The sequence below is a fragment of the Hemicordylus capensis genome, chromosome 3, assembly GCF_027244095.1.
Source record: "Hemicordylus capensis ecotype Gifberg chromosome 3, rHemCap1.1.pri, whole genome shotgun sequence".
Lineage (NCBI taxonomy): Eukaryota > Metazoa > Chordata > Lepidosauria > Squamata > Cordylidae > Hemicordylus > Hemicordylus capensis.
In genome coordinates, this window is record NC_069659.1 from 235,873,745 (window position 1) to 235,890,335 (window position 16,591).

At 44.2% G+C, this 16,591-nt stretch overlaps 1 protein-coding gene across 2 annotated transcripts; it reads left to right on the forward strand.

Moving 5' to 3' along the window:
• The first annotated feature begins 1,937 nt into the window (after window positions 1-1,937).
• SAR1A (secretion associated Ras related GTPase 1A) lies at window positions 1,938-15,873 on the forward strand. 2 transcript variants are annotated; one of them, XM_053307902.1, is made up of 7 exons: window positions 1,938-2,102; window positions 6,783-6,857; window positions 8,762-8,881; window positions 9,376-9,441; window positions 10,067-10,170; window positions 12,426-12,557; window positions 13,250-15,873. In XM_053307902.1, exons 2-7 carry the CDS (start codon window positions 6,800-6,802, stop codon window positions 13,364-13,366), a joined length of 597 nt encoding a protein of 198 aa, XP_053163877.1. In that variant the 5' UTR covers window positions 1,938-2,102; window positions 6,783-6,799; the 3' UTR covers window positions 13,367-15,873. The 2 variants fall into 2 exon arrangements, with proteins under 2 accessions (XP_053163877.1, XP_053163878.1); XM_053307903.1 differs by having other exon boundaries at window positions 2,093-2,158.
• The last annotated feature ends 718 nt before the right edge of the window (window positions 15,874-16,591 follow it).

Consider the following 16,591-nt stretch of genomic DNA (forward strand, 5'->3'; position numbering starts at 1 on the left):
TATGCTAGCCTTTGAACATGGCTTCAGTCATCAAAGCAGCTATTTTGTCTTCTCTGAGTGTTTCATGCAGCATAATCGCCAAGAAGAAAATATGTGCAGAACAGATACAACTCTTTGTCAGTAGCAGTGCTAATGACAGCTCAATGTATAGCTACTTCTGAAGTGCAGCATTAATTATATTGGCTAGGAAACTTGTGGCTTCGTGGGCATCTTAGCTGCTGTACTCTAGGTGAAAGAAATGGTGCACTTCAGAAATGTGTACAACTATTTTTGATGGCAGCCTTGATCTATGTAAGGAAAAGCAGGTAAAACAGACCTGATGCTCGCCAAACTGCTTCTATCCAAAAGAATACCTTGAAGTACAGCAACAGGCCTTTAAATGCTGCTGACTTAGTCAAGCCACTTTGAAAACTTTAATCTTGTGCATTCTCACACTGCATGAGAAAACTAAACCAAGTGAAGTATACATTTGATCGAAAAGCAACTTCTGCTTCCTGTATCAACAAAACTTTCAAGTGGTGTATTTCAGATTAAAAGATGCAATTGCTAACTTGTGAAACTCCCCCTAATGTGAACAGAGGTGGTTTGGTAAAATATGAGGTTAAAGATCAAATCACATGATCTTATATTTTTATTATTTTATTTAGTTCTATAAAATAGATATGGACTGTTTATAATCAATACAACAAATCAATCAGAAACCAATGGAGGGCATTTAAAACCTAATGAAAGATCAGACTCAAAAAAGAAAATGTTAACTGGGTTGTATCTTTTTGTGCTTTTGCTGCATTGAGCTTGGTCCTCTCTTGTGTGTCAGATTCACAACTTGAAATATTGCTTTCACCAAGATCAGTTCAAGACTTCCCCCCTGCCCTCCACAGATACTTCTCGTTACTACATAAATTATGGTTGCATACAGCCCAAATATTTTTAAGTATGATCTGCCCTCAGCTTATACAAGGCATCACTTTGGGATAACAGAAAGCTGGTTGAAGGGATTATGTCACAAAAGACCAGACTGAAGCAACTAAGCTAAAGCATGGGTCATAAGAACAGCCCTGCTGGATCAGGCCCAAGGCCCATCTAGTCCAGCACCCTGTTTCACACAGTGGCCCACCAGGTGCCGCTGGAAGCCTACAGGCAGGAGTTGAGGACATGCCCTCTCTCCTGCTGTTGCTCCCCTGCAACTGGGACTCAAGAGGCATCCTGCCCTTGAGGCAGGAGATGGCCTGTAGCCCTTCACATTTGCTCTTCAGTGTTTTTTTGGCCTGTCCATATAAATCATAGCCGAGTAAGCGGTCACTGATGAGAAGTGATATGATAACCTAATCCATGTTCCCTCAAAAGTAAGACACATATTTCAAAGGGTCTTGCTCCCAAAGTGTACAAAGTACTGCAGATAACAGCCCCCGCGCTTATGCATAACAACTGTACGACAAACAGGTAAAAATCCAACAGGGCATGGTGTCAGATAGGGAAAAACTGCCCGGCCCGCCATGCAGCAATTGGGACAAGGGAGCCAGGCTAGGGGAAGAAAAGGCAGCCGCCCTCTATAGCGGTTCTTGCGGGCCCTAGGAGGGCGCTTCTTTCCTTCTCTGTAAGAGCGATGGGCAGGCAACCGCGGCCAGATTCGTAGCATGAAGCTGTCCTCTATCCGGTCAGATCACTGGGCCATCCATCCGGCTCGGTAGGGTCCTTCCCTGCTATCATCATCGAGAATGAAATGAATGACTCCGCTGTTGAGGGCTCGTCCTCTCCTCTCCCTTTCCCTCCCGCTGAGATCGAAACCCGCGACGTCATAAAGAGCCAGTCAGAAGAAGAAAAACCACTCCGTCGCTCTCTAGTCTCTGCCCTGCCCTCGTCATCTCTCTCTTTCTCGCGCGCGCGCCTGCGCAAGTCCGCGCGGGGCTTCAACTTCACGCCGTCTCTGCGTGCGCAGGACACGTAGCGCGCGAGCCTCGGCACGCCAGCCAGCGCGGCAGCACCGTAGCAACCCCAGTGCCTTCAGTTCCCCTCCTCCGGAAGCAGCTGCATCAGTCGCGGGAGGGGATGCTACGTAGTTCCGGCGTGGTGCTGGCGGCGGCTGAGGAGGAGTAAACGAGGTAAGGGGTGCGGGGGAGCGTCTGAGCCGCCGCCGTCCGGATTGTTGTGTCGTCCGGTAAAGAGCTGCTGCCGGGGAAGGTGGAGGGGAGGCAAGGGCTATGTGGGGAGGTGAGGGCCATGTGGGGGGGCGAGGGAGGGGGCGACGCTGGCCTGGGCCTGAGCCGGCCGGTAAGAAGAGAAGGAGGGAGGGAGAGCAAGTGACACGCAGGCGGAGGGGAGGGGAGGAGTGGAGTGGTCTCGGGAGCCGCTCTCCGCTTGAGGGGGAATCCCTCCTTCCCCTCGACACCCCTCGGGAGAGAGAGGGGGAAGAGTGGCCTGGCGGCGTCGGAGAAGGACGCGCCTGCCTTGGACTTCACGGGCCCCACGTAGCGCCTCCCTGGGCCCTGCGCGGGGCTCCTTTCTCCCCTGACGTAGCTGGCCGGGCTTCTCGCCGCCTCCTGCTCGTTTTCTTCGAGATCCGGCAAGGCCACCCCCGCTCCCGGGCGCTCCAGCCTCTCCTCTGTCGGGCAACGCCAGGCGCCTTGAGGGGAGCCGCCGGTCTTCCCGTCTCTCCTGTCGCTCTGCAATCGGGGGAGCGTTCGCTTGCGAGTGACTTGCCTGCCGTGCTGAAGCGGGGGCCGAGGTCTGGGTGTCCTGGCCGAAATCCAGGCTCCAGGATGGTGCCGTCTCGCACACTCTCTTCGCCTTCAAGCATCTGGAGGACTGTCGGAGGAGGAGGAGGAGGGCGGCGAGTGGCAGACTCGCGTTTTTTTGCTTGCAGGTTTTTCTTTGGGGGTTTTTTGCTTCCAAGTGCATCAGGACTAGAACCCATATGCTGAAATGAAGAGGAAACGGGTTTAGGCTGGACATTGGGAGGGACACTCTTCGACAGGAACAGTCTGCCTTATGCCCTGGTGGGCTCTCATTCGTTGGAGGCTGGATGGCCATGGCCCCCTCTCAGGGAGGTGGTAGGAAGGGGTTAGGCTAGGAGGGCTTGAAGTTCCCTTCCCTCTTAAATAACATGGATCTGTGTTGTCTTTTGAGATGGGCAGCACTTGTGCTGTTGCAACAGGGCATTTGGGGGCATGCCCCCCCCACCTTATCCAAGTAGCTCTTCAGTAAAACTTGCTGACCAGGGCTGTAAGATTTAGTGAGATGATACAAGTGATACTCTTTGAATACTTGAAAATGTACTTTTTCAATGTTCCATACTGTGATTACACTTCTCTCTAATTCTTGGCTCTAGTTCTGTCTTTTTATAACCTGCTGCAGAGTTGCTAACTTTTCCTCACCTCTCCAGTGACAAGACTTCTGTACCTTTGGAAAGGGGTGAAAGTTCTCCAGAATGGCAGTACAGTGATGAGTGCTTCTGCTGAGTTTCTGCTTGTTGTGCTTTTGTTAGGTGCAAGGGCCCTGGCAGGAGGAAAAATATAGCAACCCTAAAGTAGTGCTAGGGTACCAAAAATGGATGGAATAAGAGTGCAGTTTTTCATGTGAGCCTCAAGGAACAGGTAGCTGAGATTAGACATCTTGTGGATGTGCTGTAACTTTAAAAAATTATACAACTTTTAAAATCATTTAGTGGTTAAGAAATCACCGCCTAGAGATTTCCATGTTAGGTGGTATATAAATTCAATAAATTCAATAAATAAATAGTGGCTTACTTTAAAAATAAATCAACCAAAAGGTGTTGGGCATTGTTCCCACTAAGGCATGCGCACATATGCATGCTCACAAGGTTTTTTTATGTCCGCTCAATAAATTTTGGATCCCACTCAGGTTGATGAAGGAAGGCCCCACTCTGAATGTATGTGTGCACACACTGCCTTGATAATGCCGCCCAGAACAAAACTCATTCCGCACACAGATGGAAAAAATTAGCAAGAACACTGGTGTTGGGTATAAGCCTTTCTGGAATCTTTGCCCTCTAATATACTCTTGTTTTCCTGAGGGCCTAAGAGGCTTGTTCGATTAATAGCAATAGCACTTACATTTATATACTGCTCTATAGCCGGAGCTCTCTAAGCGGTTTACAATGATTTTAGCATATTGCCCCCAACATTCTGGGTACTCATTTTACCGACCTCGGAAGGATGGAAGGCTGAGTCAACCTTGAGCCCCTGGTCAGGATTGAACTTGTAACCTTCTGGTTACAGGGCAGCAGTTTTACCACTGGTCCTGGTCCTGGCCCTCCAGCTGTTTTTGAACTACAACTCCCATCATCCCCAGCCACAATTATTGTGGGTTCCCCACCCCTGGAGCAAAAGCTAACCAGGTCCCAACACTATGTTTCAGACAACATAGTGGAGACTAATTTAGTTGCATAGTAGTAAGAGAATTTTCACTCTGTACATGCTGAGAATCTTTATAATTCTTCCTCTTAGCCAGCCAGCGTGGAGATGTGGCAAGGCAATGTCTGCAGCGAGGGAGGCACCTGATTGGCTGAGCTCTGTTTGGCTGGTGGAGGCGTCTGATTGGCTGAGTTCTTTTTGGCCAGCGGAGGCACCTGATTGGCTGGACATTGGCCAAGAGGGGCTGTCTCGGCTGCAGCCTGGGCTGGGAGACAGGAGGCAGTGGGAAGGACTGGCCCTGGCCTGGCGCCAGAGGGGGTGAGTGGGACATGCGTGCCCAGGATTTGGTGGAGGAACAGGCTGCGAGAGTTCCGAAGTGAGGACTGAGGAGGAGAGGGGGAAGAAAGTGCTGGCAGAGGAGGGGGGAGAGAGAGGCGGCGGCGGGCGGGGGAGAGAGAGGCGGCGGCGGGCAGGAGGGAGTAAAAACGGCGGGCTGAGGCCCTTCTTGGCCACCCGCTGCAGTTCTGGGGGGGGGGAGGAACAGGAGGGGAGGATGGCTGGAAAGCCCGTGCTGGAGGGAAGGGGAAGAGACGAGAGACCGGGGCAGGAGGAAGAGAGAGGGGGAAACAGTCAGCCCCAAAGTGCTGCACAGATGCTCTGTGCGGGGTTGGCTAGTTATATAGATTACAATATATGATTTGAAGCTGTTTCTTCACACTATAATCAGGTGTTTTGTTTTGTTTTTTGAGGCTGTGTTCTGATTCAGATTAAGCTTGTGGTTTGTTGAAGCCTATTTGGGCAGTTGGACTGTAATAAAGAACAGGTGATGTCTAATTTCTAGGAAATGCTAGTTGTATTTAATTCTGGTTTTGAGATAAAAACTGGGTGTGCATTTTGATGTGATGAGGCTGCATTTTATACTTTTGAATTTACAAGAACACACAGGGTAGCATCTACAGTAGTGCTTACAACTGAATGACTGTGGTTGTGCTGCTCCTCAAGTTGTGCTACTTCTAGTGGAAGAGAAAGCACCTGAGTGCTTGTTGTGCATGGAGTTCTTGATTTGCGTGCACATGGACTTGTGCAAGGAGTTCCCCGTTTGCATTTTTTCAGGGTTGCATAGCAGTTTGCACTAAGACTAGAACTAGTTTGGGACGGAGGATAATTTCTTTGTGCAATGACTGTGCGCTACCGCCTTAATAGTAGTGCAACTAGTATTAAGTATTTGCATTAGTACAAGACAAGTTTGGATGCTGCCCTTAAAGCTTCATTTGGAAGTCATTGAACTGAGGAAGCCGTGATCTATCAACCAAATAGTGTTGCTGGTACTGAAGTCACCCAGTGCTCTTGGTCAGTAAGAACATTCTTGAGCAAAGTGATGTGCAGGGGCCCACAAATGTTGGCTTGACTCGCCAGCCAGTCAGTATGTGTTGTTGCCACCAATCCTCTCTCTCCTCCTCAGTTCTAGTACACAAATGCTTAGAAGACAAGCAGTTCTTCTCTCATTTGCACTGGGATGTGGAGATGGGAAGAGATGATAGGAGCCTCTCCTATCGCTCAGAATGGACCCCTGCTGTTTCTTACCTTACTGAAAATGGCAGTGGAAACAGGACCTCTTGGGAGGAAATCTTAGTGATGCTGGATGTCCCACTTGCCAGAAGACTGCGGGCATTTGCCTCAGGAGAGCTGGCAAATGGATTTATGGATGCCTGGTGATATATGTTGAGATTATTGCATTTGCCCAACTGCTGTGGTCCACAATGGAGAAAGAGTCTCCTCACTTCACCATCAATTAAGGGGGAAGGTTGTGTATCTTCTATTTGAGAATGTTCTCAGTGCACTGGCTGCATGAAGAGAAGAATGTCACTCTGCTTGCTACACTTACACAGTGCCAAAATATGGGATCCACAGCTTGGTGGACCTAAAGTTCCATTTTGATGCATGCACCTTAAGTCAAAGGCTTATAATCAAAATTGTCACCTTAGGTTTTTCTGCTTGCTTGTGCTCTTGCAATTTGGTTGTTCGAAGTTCTGCATAAAGATAATAGCAAAGATTGGGAACCTTTGGGCAAACAACTCATGGAATTTCTACTCTGAATAGAACTTGGCTTCATATATGAAGGCATCTCAACCTAGTATGCATATCAGGTACGCTAGAATGGAGAATCGAGAGAACATAGAAGTTGTTGTGTAAGCTGTTCGCTTATAGCTTTTATAACCTTGGAGAAGAAGTGTTGATTTGTTCCTGCTATCTTCAGATCTGTGAAGGATCTACCATTCTACCTTTTCCCTACTAGTACATGGATAGCAAACTTGAATGTGTAGCTTTCTTGTTCATAAGCAAGTGTGATAGCTGAATTGTTCTAGTGTGCAGCCAAGACTCTCAACAAATCCTTTTCCTCCCACCCAGGCAATTGATCTCCCACAATGTCATTCATATTTGAATGGATCTACAATGGCTTCAGCAGTGTGCTGCAATTTCTGGGTAAGGCTTCGAAAGTTTGCCAATGAACAACTCTCATTAACCCAGAAATATAGCCCTCATTGGGATGGCTTTAGTAAGGGTACGTCCATCCTTGTGGTGTTTTTACACTCTGCTACTGATAATTGTGTAAAGTGGTGGCAATTTTGACACCATTCCACTTTCTCTGCCTTTCTGCACCTCATTAGAGCAGACCTTGACAAATTTCCTTTGGATTTAGGAGCCAGTGCATGGAACCGGGTGGGGGTGGTTCGAAGGCCGGGTGTGTGCACATCTTAAGTGTGGAGGAGGGTGCACTTACCCTTGCCTCTGCTTTTCCCCTGCTGGCGCTCCATTTTAAAGTCCATTGGGGTGGCAGCATAGCTCCCTGCCACCCCATTGCCCCCTTTACCAGAAGTAACCAGAAGTATCCGACATGCATGCTCACACCGGGCATGGGAGCATACATGATGTGGGTGGGCGTGGGCCCCCAACATGCCTGGGCACGGGAGCACGCACATGGGGGGGGGCCAACATGCCCATGCCTTGTGCACACAGGCATGTTGGATACTTCTAGTTACTTTTGGTAAAGGAGGCAATGGGGCGGCAGGGAGGTACTCTGCCGCCTGGATGGACTTGTAAAAATTGGAGCACCAGCAGTGGGAAAGCAGAGGGAGGGGTAAGTGTACCCTCCCCGACCCTTAAAGATGCACCCCTGCCTTCGAACTGGCAGAACCACCCACCGAACTGGGTCGGAGGCGCTTTCCTTTGAACTGGTTCAGCGGCCTGTAAAGGGCTTCTGAGCCATTTCCATGCACATCCATACCAGACAATGGGCACTTGACAAAATTACACAATTTAGTAATGGATATCGTGGAGGGAGAGGGTAAATGGGCATCTCCTTATCCCCTTTACAAGTAGTATACTTGGAAAAGAAACAAGGCTGCCTGGGACAAATAAATATTTGATTAAATAACTGTCTCTGAATATCCTGGCCTAGGTTTTCTAGGCACCATGGCTCCCTGGCATCTGGGATTTTTCAAGCCATGCATTAGAAATACAAACCTTTCATAATCAGTTGAGATGAAGTATTGTAGCATTATTTTACCCATCCTCTTCCCATGCCTTGCTAATTTTAATTTTTTAAACCTGGCTACTTTGCAGTCCCATCTCAAGTTTCTCTTTGGACCTTTTTTCCCTCCTCTTGGCACACTTCATCAAACAGTTGAAATGTATAGATAGGGAAGGGCTCAACCATTCCTTAGCAGTAGCTCATCATGGGCCCTGAAAGATTAAGTGTGGACATTGAGCCAGGCAATAGATTGTGGAGGAGGGATTGAGCAAGCAAGGCAGGGGTGGGTTACTCCTCCTTCCTCCTAGTTGGGTCAGTCCATCAGCTGCCTGAGCCAGACAGACATGACCAGAAAGATGAATAAGTAGGCAAGTCATGGAGCCTGTGCCCCCACCCCCCACACAGAGCAGATGGTGGGTTGGTTCCTAGAGGCAAAGAAAATTTGTTAAAGCCTGGTATATGGGAATAATTGCAGAGCTGCAGCATTAGGTTACAGGTTGGGGGAGGAAACCCATTGCTCACAATTCCAAACAGCAGAAGTGTACAAAACCTAATGCTAGAGAAACAAGAGTAAATGAAAGAGGTGAGTGCTGTTCTGGATGCCCACTAAGAAAAAGTTGTGTCCTCATTCCAGCACTGCCAGTTCAAAAACCCAACCCTGCCACATGTGCTGTGTTTCTCCACTGGTGGTACCTCTGGAATATTTCTTTAAAACCATTGTCTTCTGAAAGTTGTACCATGTTCCCAATAGAAATAACATAGTTATTCCAGACATATTTTTAAATATTATTACTTAGCTTCTCTTGAGTTGATGTTGTAGTCACGTGTTATATGTGTGTACTTTTCTTTTCTACAGGATTATACAAGAAATCTGGGAAGTTAGTTTTCCTGGGCTTGGATAATGCAGGCAAAACCACTCTTCTGCACATGCTTAAAGATGACCGATTGGGTCAACATGTTCCTACATTGCATCCAAGTAAGCTTTGTCTAGCTGTGGGTGGTGTTATCTATTATGGTTCTTTTAAAAATTGCCATTATGCATTAATAAGCTTTAAAGCTTAGCTTACATCTTTATTAAAGTTGCATAATGACAGTTCTCATTGTAGACAAGGTCTTGAAAGCACGGTTGTAGATTTATGCCAAACAGCTTTTGTAAGGCTTAATACCTTGAAATAAATTGGTACTCTTCAACAATAAACTAGAACTGTTGCATATCTAAAAACGAAATGTACATAACTCTTTGCTTGATAAGTCTTATAAACTAGGGTTCAGAATAATTTTGTCAACATCTTATCAGATTTAACCTTAGAAGGTTTCAAATGTAAATTTAGGCATGGGTGATCCTTAAAGGTGTTGTGTTTCGAGTAGCTTTCTTTGGAAAATAAACATTTTTATATTATATGAGATGGTATACTGTGAGACAGTGCAAACATTGTTGCTGAAAGTTCATAAAGCATTTTCTTCCTTTAGCATCAGAAGAGCTGACAATTGCAGGAATGACTTTCACAACTTTTGATCTTGGTGGCCATGAGCAAGGTAAAAATAAAGTTGTTTTTGTGATCAGCATCTGTTCTATTTTTGTCCTGATGTTGATTATTCTGAGACAAAGCATTTTTAACCAGGAGATCATTAGCTGTATATGATCCATGTGGTGCAAGCCCTATGTGAACTGTGCTGTTCATGGAAATAGCCCACAATGATTTCTATGATCATAGTTTCATAGAGACTTCAAAAAGTGCCACTGTGATCACTGAAATGGCTGTGGGGTGTCTCCAGGGACAGCCCAGCTCACTTGGAGCTTTCGCCAAATTCTCTTGGAGGAGTAATTACACAGAGATAAAAGTACCTGTTTCTAGGGCAAAGCAAGTTACCATCAGGAAGTGGCCATATGAAAAACCTAAAATAGCAAAGCTAATTCATTTAGTGCACACTATACACTACTGGGAGCCTATATATAAAGTGCACATTTGAATTGTCAGAAGGTAAGTATATGTAGTAGCTCACAGAGGCCAATTCTGATTTTGATTTTTTTGGCAAGCTGAAGTTTGAAAATTGCGGAGAACACAAACAGTTGACTCCCCCCCACCCCCCATCCCAGATAGTGCAACTGGTGTCCATGTTGCTTTGAGTCCTTACAGGAATACTTTTCTTTCCTTTGTAGCTCGGCGTGTCTGGAAGAACTACCTACCAGCAATTAATGGAATTGTCTTTTTAGTGGACTGTGCAGATCACCCACGTCTTATGGAGTCCAAAGTGGAGCTTAATGTATTATTATTATTATTATTATTATTATTATTATTATTATTATTAACATCTCTCTTGTTTACACAGTCAGACAGGTGTTATTGACTGGTTTGTTTTATCCAGACATCAAGTCCTTCCCAAGGACCTGGGATGCCAGAATTTTATTATCAATTGTTATAGATATCGTCGCAGAATATAGGCTGTTCCCAGTAAAGCTGCTTTTTGTAATTGGCTGGTGGTGATTTCTGTGGCCCCTATGGTGTTGAGGTGCTCTTCAAGGTCTTTTGGAACTGCACCCAGGGCGCCAATTACCACTAGGATTATTTTGGTCTTTTTCTGCCACAGCCTTTCAATTTCAATTTGTAGATCTTTGTATTTGGTGATTTTTTTCTATTTCTTTTTCTTCTATTCTGCTATCCCCTGGTGGTATTATTATTATTATTATTATTATTATTATTATTATTATTATTACATTTATATCCCGCTCTTCCTCCAAGGAGCCCAGAGCGGTGTACTACATACTTGAGTTTCTCTTTCACAACAACCCTGTGAAGTAGGTTAGGCTGAGAGAGAAGTGACTGGCCCATAGTCACCCAGCAAGTCTCATGGCTGAATGGGGATTTGAACTCGGGTCTCCCCGGTCCTAGTCCAGCACTCTAACCACTATACCACGCTGGCTCTCCTAATGTATGTACTGGTGCCATTGTACAACTGGTTTGTGCAGAATCTTTCCCACCATTTCATGCAAAAAAAAAATATTAGGAGCAGTGTTCCTTCTCAGAGAGAGTCCCAGATGTTGTAGACTACAGCTCCCTGAATCCACAAGCAAAAGCCATTGCAGCTGAGTATTCTGGGAGTTGTAGTCAACAACATCTGGAAATCCTTCTTAGAGGGAACATTGCTTAAGACTGACTGTGTGTTTCACTGGAAAAATCTAATGACTGAATCAAAGGTACAGAATGGTAAGAAATAAGCCAGTAATAGTTAAGACAACGAAGTTCTGTGGAACACTTAGGAACTTAAAAGCTGCCATATACCGAGTCAGACCATTGGTCTATCCAGCTCAGTATTGTCTACACAGACAGGCACGGCTTCTCCAAGGTTGCAGGCAGGAATCTCTCTCAGCCCTATCTTGGAGAAGCCAGGGAGGGAACTTGGAACCTTCTGCTCTTCCCAGAGCGGCTTCATCCCCTGAGGGGAATATCTTGCAGTGCTCACACATCACATCTCCCATTCATATACAACCAGGGCAGACCCTGCTTAGCTAAGGGGACAAGTCATGCTTGCTACCACAAGACCAGCTCTGCTCTCCAGCAAAAATTGTATGTAATTCTAGTTACTTTGTTTGCTATGCACTGATGTTGGCACAGCTATATTTTTCACTCTTGCTCTCTGCTTATAGCTCACCATGTTCTTTAGGGAGTTATGTGTAGAAAATATTCTTGAGCAGATCGACTTCATTACCTTCTGACTCTTCCAACCCACTGGAAAACATGTATGGTTTCAGAATGAATGTAATCGGTGAATGTAATACACAATGTCTTTTAAAGTGCTACTGCTATGATATTTGGCTTTGTATACTTGTGTGATACTTTATGCTGCTGTAATGGAAGGAATTGAGGTAAGAACACGAGCAGCCTGGATCACTCCAAAAGTCCATCACATCCAGCATCCTGATTCCCACAATGGCTAAACAGATCCCTTGGGGAGGCCTCCAAGCAGGACATGAAGGCATAGTTCTTTCCCCCTATTGTTGCTCAGCAATTGATAGTCAGTGATATTTTGCCTCTCAACCATATAGCTATTATGACTAGTAGGTACCGATTTGTCTTTAATTAATCCTCTTTAAAGCAATTGCCATATTTTGGGCACCACCATATTTTGTGGCAGTGAATTCCATAAGCTATGTATTATGGAATTTAAAATATGATTTTTAAAAAAACCAACTTGGTCTCCTGCCAATTAATTTCTTTGCACGACTCCTGAGTTCTAGTACTATTGGCCGGGGTGGGGGACTTCTCCTCTGCTGTCTTCGCCCCATGTGTAATTTTATAAGCTTACATCACATCATCTCTCCACTCCAGGAGTGTGTGTGCGCTCTGAACTAAAACTCCTCGAATGCTTTGGCTTTCCTTATCAGGAAGATGCTTCAACCTTATTTGCATTTAACAAATTGCTTTCAGTAGCACTGTCTGAAGCTTGGGTTATAGTTTTTACTTAGAATCATTGCTTGCTCGATACATTATGACCTGAATGTTTTTCTCTCTTCCTGTTAGGCACTAATGACTGATGAAACAATATCCAATGTGCCAATTCTTATCTTGGGTAACAAAATTGACAGACCAGAAGCTATCAGTGAGGAGAAGCTGCGAGAAATTTTTGGGCTTTATGGGCAGACAACAGGAAAGGTAAGGAGTGAGTGCTGGTTATAAAGTCAGGAAACTGGTCTAGTAGGATAAAATCTATATCATTTTAAAGAATTCTCAAGTGCAGCTGTGCTTCCAGATCCACAAGTTCTAATGACTTTTAAAATACTAGAGAAATACTGAACCTGAGACTTGTACAGATAGTGTCTGTAGTAGTTTTAGCTAAATGATGTCATTTTAGTCATGGTGAAAAGTAGTTTTAGTCATAATTAAAAGGAGATAGTATTAGTCAAGTAGAATTGCAAGAGCTTGCTTATATAGAAGAGGCTTATTTTGTATAACCTTTACCCCCTCTGGGAATTCTTTTTCTTTTGTGCAACTGGAAGTGACCAAAAATTGTGCAGTGTCTCTTTTAAAGTACAGGTGAAGAAAGTTAGTTGTGTATGTCTTTACTGAGATTATAAATTGGTACATTTGTTCATTCCATAGCTTGTCTGGCTTGTCATTTTTATGGTTGTATTGTGGCTGTTGAATGAGCTGCAATCAAAAGTATCAGTTGCAGTAAGGCTTGTAGAACAAGTTAGAATGGACACATGGAAAGCTTATGCCAAGCCAGTGTTATAAGAGAGCCTGGTGCATCCGTGCTTCTCTGTGCATTTTGAAAAATCATGGGTAGTTGTCTATGCAACTCTGCAGCTGAGCCCCCATGAATCAATTCTTGTTTCACCCTCCAGGGGAATGTGCCACAGAAGGATTTGAACACACGTCCCATGGAAGTGTTCATGTGCAGCGTACTGAAGAGGCAAGGCTACGGTGAAGGTTTTCGTTGGCTATCACAGTATATTGACTGATATTTGGAGAGACAGATCTACTGGACTGATCCTGTTCACAGCTTCCTTATGGACTTCTCTATTAGAACATGGAAGGCTCTCCAACCGCATACTGGCAATGATCAAGAGACTCCTGTCTTCAGTTACCCTATATCACAGTGGTGACACAATTCCTTTCCTTTTGTCTGGGAGATAGCATTCTGTACACTGGTGCAGATTGTCACTTCCAGTTGCCATTGTTTCCTATGGAAACCATGGCTTTCAGTTGCAATGGGGCTGCTGAGCTGGGATGCAAAACTCTGCACACAGCACGCTAGTGGCTGGAAAAGAGAACATGTCTCACCACTGTGGCCAATTGACTTAAAAGAAAGCAATTATATTTTTAAAGAAAGTGTTTAATGTAAATGGTGTCCCTTTAGATTTTTTTAAAGTTAGCATTCATCTTGGGCCAGACTCTGTTAAGGTTTTTTTTTAATCTATTTAATGGTATTTAGATAGTCCCCCAAATCACTGAACCAGCTATCATGATATTCAAAAGTGAACAGAAAAGAGGAATTGAATTGCCCTGTAAGAAGTTGTGCTGTCACATAGCTTGATCATGAAGACGGTGCTATTGGGACTGACTTGTGCAATGATTTTTTTTCTTTAATTCACAGGAGTTTTAGTTTTCTTTTGTGGTGGTGGAGGATGGAACGCACACACAGGCACACTTGTTCTAGCTTTCCATGTCACTATGTGTAGGAGTCTGAATGCGGTTATTCACTTAGGCCCACCTCTAAATATTATCACTTTTCTTGTCAACAGTCTCTTTGCAGCTGCAACAGCAAAAGCGTAATAAGATGTACGAGTTAGTACTTTACAACACAGGATGTTCTACATTGCAGGCAACTGCTGAAGAAATGCAGTAGAAATCATGACTTAATTTTGTTGGGTTACTGTAGCATTACATTGTTCCAGCATCTGCATATCATAATGCTGTTAATGTAAACTAACCCCATCTCTTTTATATTCAACAGAGCTTGTATTTGAACTTTCATACTGCCTAGACATCTTCATTTTCCGTGCTTTTCAAAAAAGATAATTTTCTCCTTAGGGGATGTGATGGTGCTTTAGTTGAAACAATTTCCAGTGATCACTGGCAGATATCTTTCACTCTGGAATGCAAGGGGCTATTGGCTCAGAGGGTCTGAAAACACTTGTGAAGCCTTGTTTGACTCCATTGCAAAATATAAAGTGCAAAATAGCAGTGCACCAGAAGAACTCTTGTGTTTGTGCCACAGGCATTTTTTCCTGCTGAATGGTACATTAATGCTATGACAAATGTTAACTTGACTGTTAGCTACTGTGATCCAGCAGCCTTCGTTTCTGCATCAAACTCCTTGAAAGCGAAAGAAGTTTGTAACGTAACCATTTGACAGAAGTCCCAAAGTTTCTGGTGTGGTGGTATTAATCATCCAATTATCTTTAACTTCTGAATCTGTCGGTTTCACCCAGTGATCTGGCATGTTGTTCTGTGTTGCTGCTTAACTGAATATATTGACACTTCTCAGTCAAGTGTTTCCATGGAGTGCTGTTTTGTAGTCTCGAATTAAGCTATAAGCCAGGATGAATATAGAACTCTTCTGCCAGCAAAAACTGAATGTACTGCAAAAATGATACATTTAAATTGTACAGATTGATGTGGTCTGACTTGCAAAGTAGAACACAGTTGTACTCCCAACAAACATGACTTAAGACTAACCTTTATTGGAAGAAGCATGAGATGGTAGACTACTTGTGAAAGGGGTACCTAGATGGAAGTTTGACTAAACTCAAGAGGGCTTCCTTTTTCTAAAACGGTAATCATTCTAAACCTGTTTGCAGAGTCTTCACTGAAATCGCTGCATACAGCATCATTGTTGAGTTTTCTTTTAATCTTGTCTTGCTAAAGCCTGTGGCTTTCACATAAGGCTTTTCAGTCATCTGTGAACATCTAGGCCGAAGTGCCTATGAATGTGGTGCCAAGGAGGTGTAGAGAACCACACCAAACTTCAGTGGTCCAGCAAAAACTCCTGTCTTTATAGATCAGATGCAAATAATGTAGCGTCTCCAGTTCTGAATACCTAGAAATCTCTTTATCTTGTTACACTCAAGGAATGCAAATGGATAGCTCTTCTTAAATCAACATGAGACCTGGTAACCCTTACCTGAAATGGCATATTTCAGTTCCATGCTTAAAAAGTAAGAAGAGCTATAGGATTGGTGCCCAGTAAAATCATGGCTTTCTATGAAGGTGGTGTCTCAGCCACTGGAGAAACCAATTGTGAATAGCTCTGACTTGTTCTCCCTTCTGCCTGCAGTGTACTGTCATTAGTTAGACAAGTCTAACTCCTCGCAATGTATGGATATAAAGTTTAATATATACTTTAGAAATTGGAGAACAGATTGGAAAGTAGAGAGAACATGTTCTGTTAGCATTCGGGAAACATGTTTGCAGAGAAGGTTTGTCTGTATCCAAAACATTTTAATAAAAGTTTTTTTTAAAAATCTTCACAGTCAATGTACTGAATCTGGCCATACTACTAGTGCATATAAAGTTAATATACTCAAAACGTGACCTGGTGACTGAACATGATGTGGGTTGTGTGGTGCCCGAGACATTGTAGGTCTATGCTTTAAAAATCAAAAATCAAATTAGTTCAGTAAGAAGTAGGTGACACTATTTCTAGCCAACAATATTAGATGACAGGTTACTGGGAGACTACAGAATAAGTTTTCTTTCTAGCATCATAATTATCCAAGTATATTATGGTTATCTGGTTCGTTCAGTTAAAAGTTCTATAAAGTAGAAGCCCTTTCTGCATGTGGGCAACTTTTAAGATTAAAGGTGATTCATTATTTCCAACAGAACTTGAAAAAGTCACTTGGACTCCCATTTCTGTTGTGACACTTCATCCAGAATGTTAATTACCAGAATCTATATCCTGCCTTGCCTAAAAATTGTGCCCTCCCCCACTTGCCTCCAAAAGCTATGAGCCAAGCAGGCACCTTCCTTCAGAATGAGAAGCTGCCCTGTGATATCACAGCTCTTATCCAGAGATCCCCAGCTTTGGGTCCCTAGACATTGTACTACAACTGCCATCCACAGCTGCAATGACTAAAGGCTGATGGGAGCTGTAGTCCAAAATAATCTCGGGATCTAAGGCTGGGAACACCTATCATTGTCAGTGCAGAGATTCTTAACTTGTAGGTGTAGTGGTTAGAGTG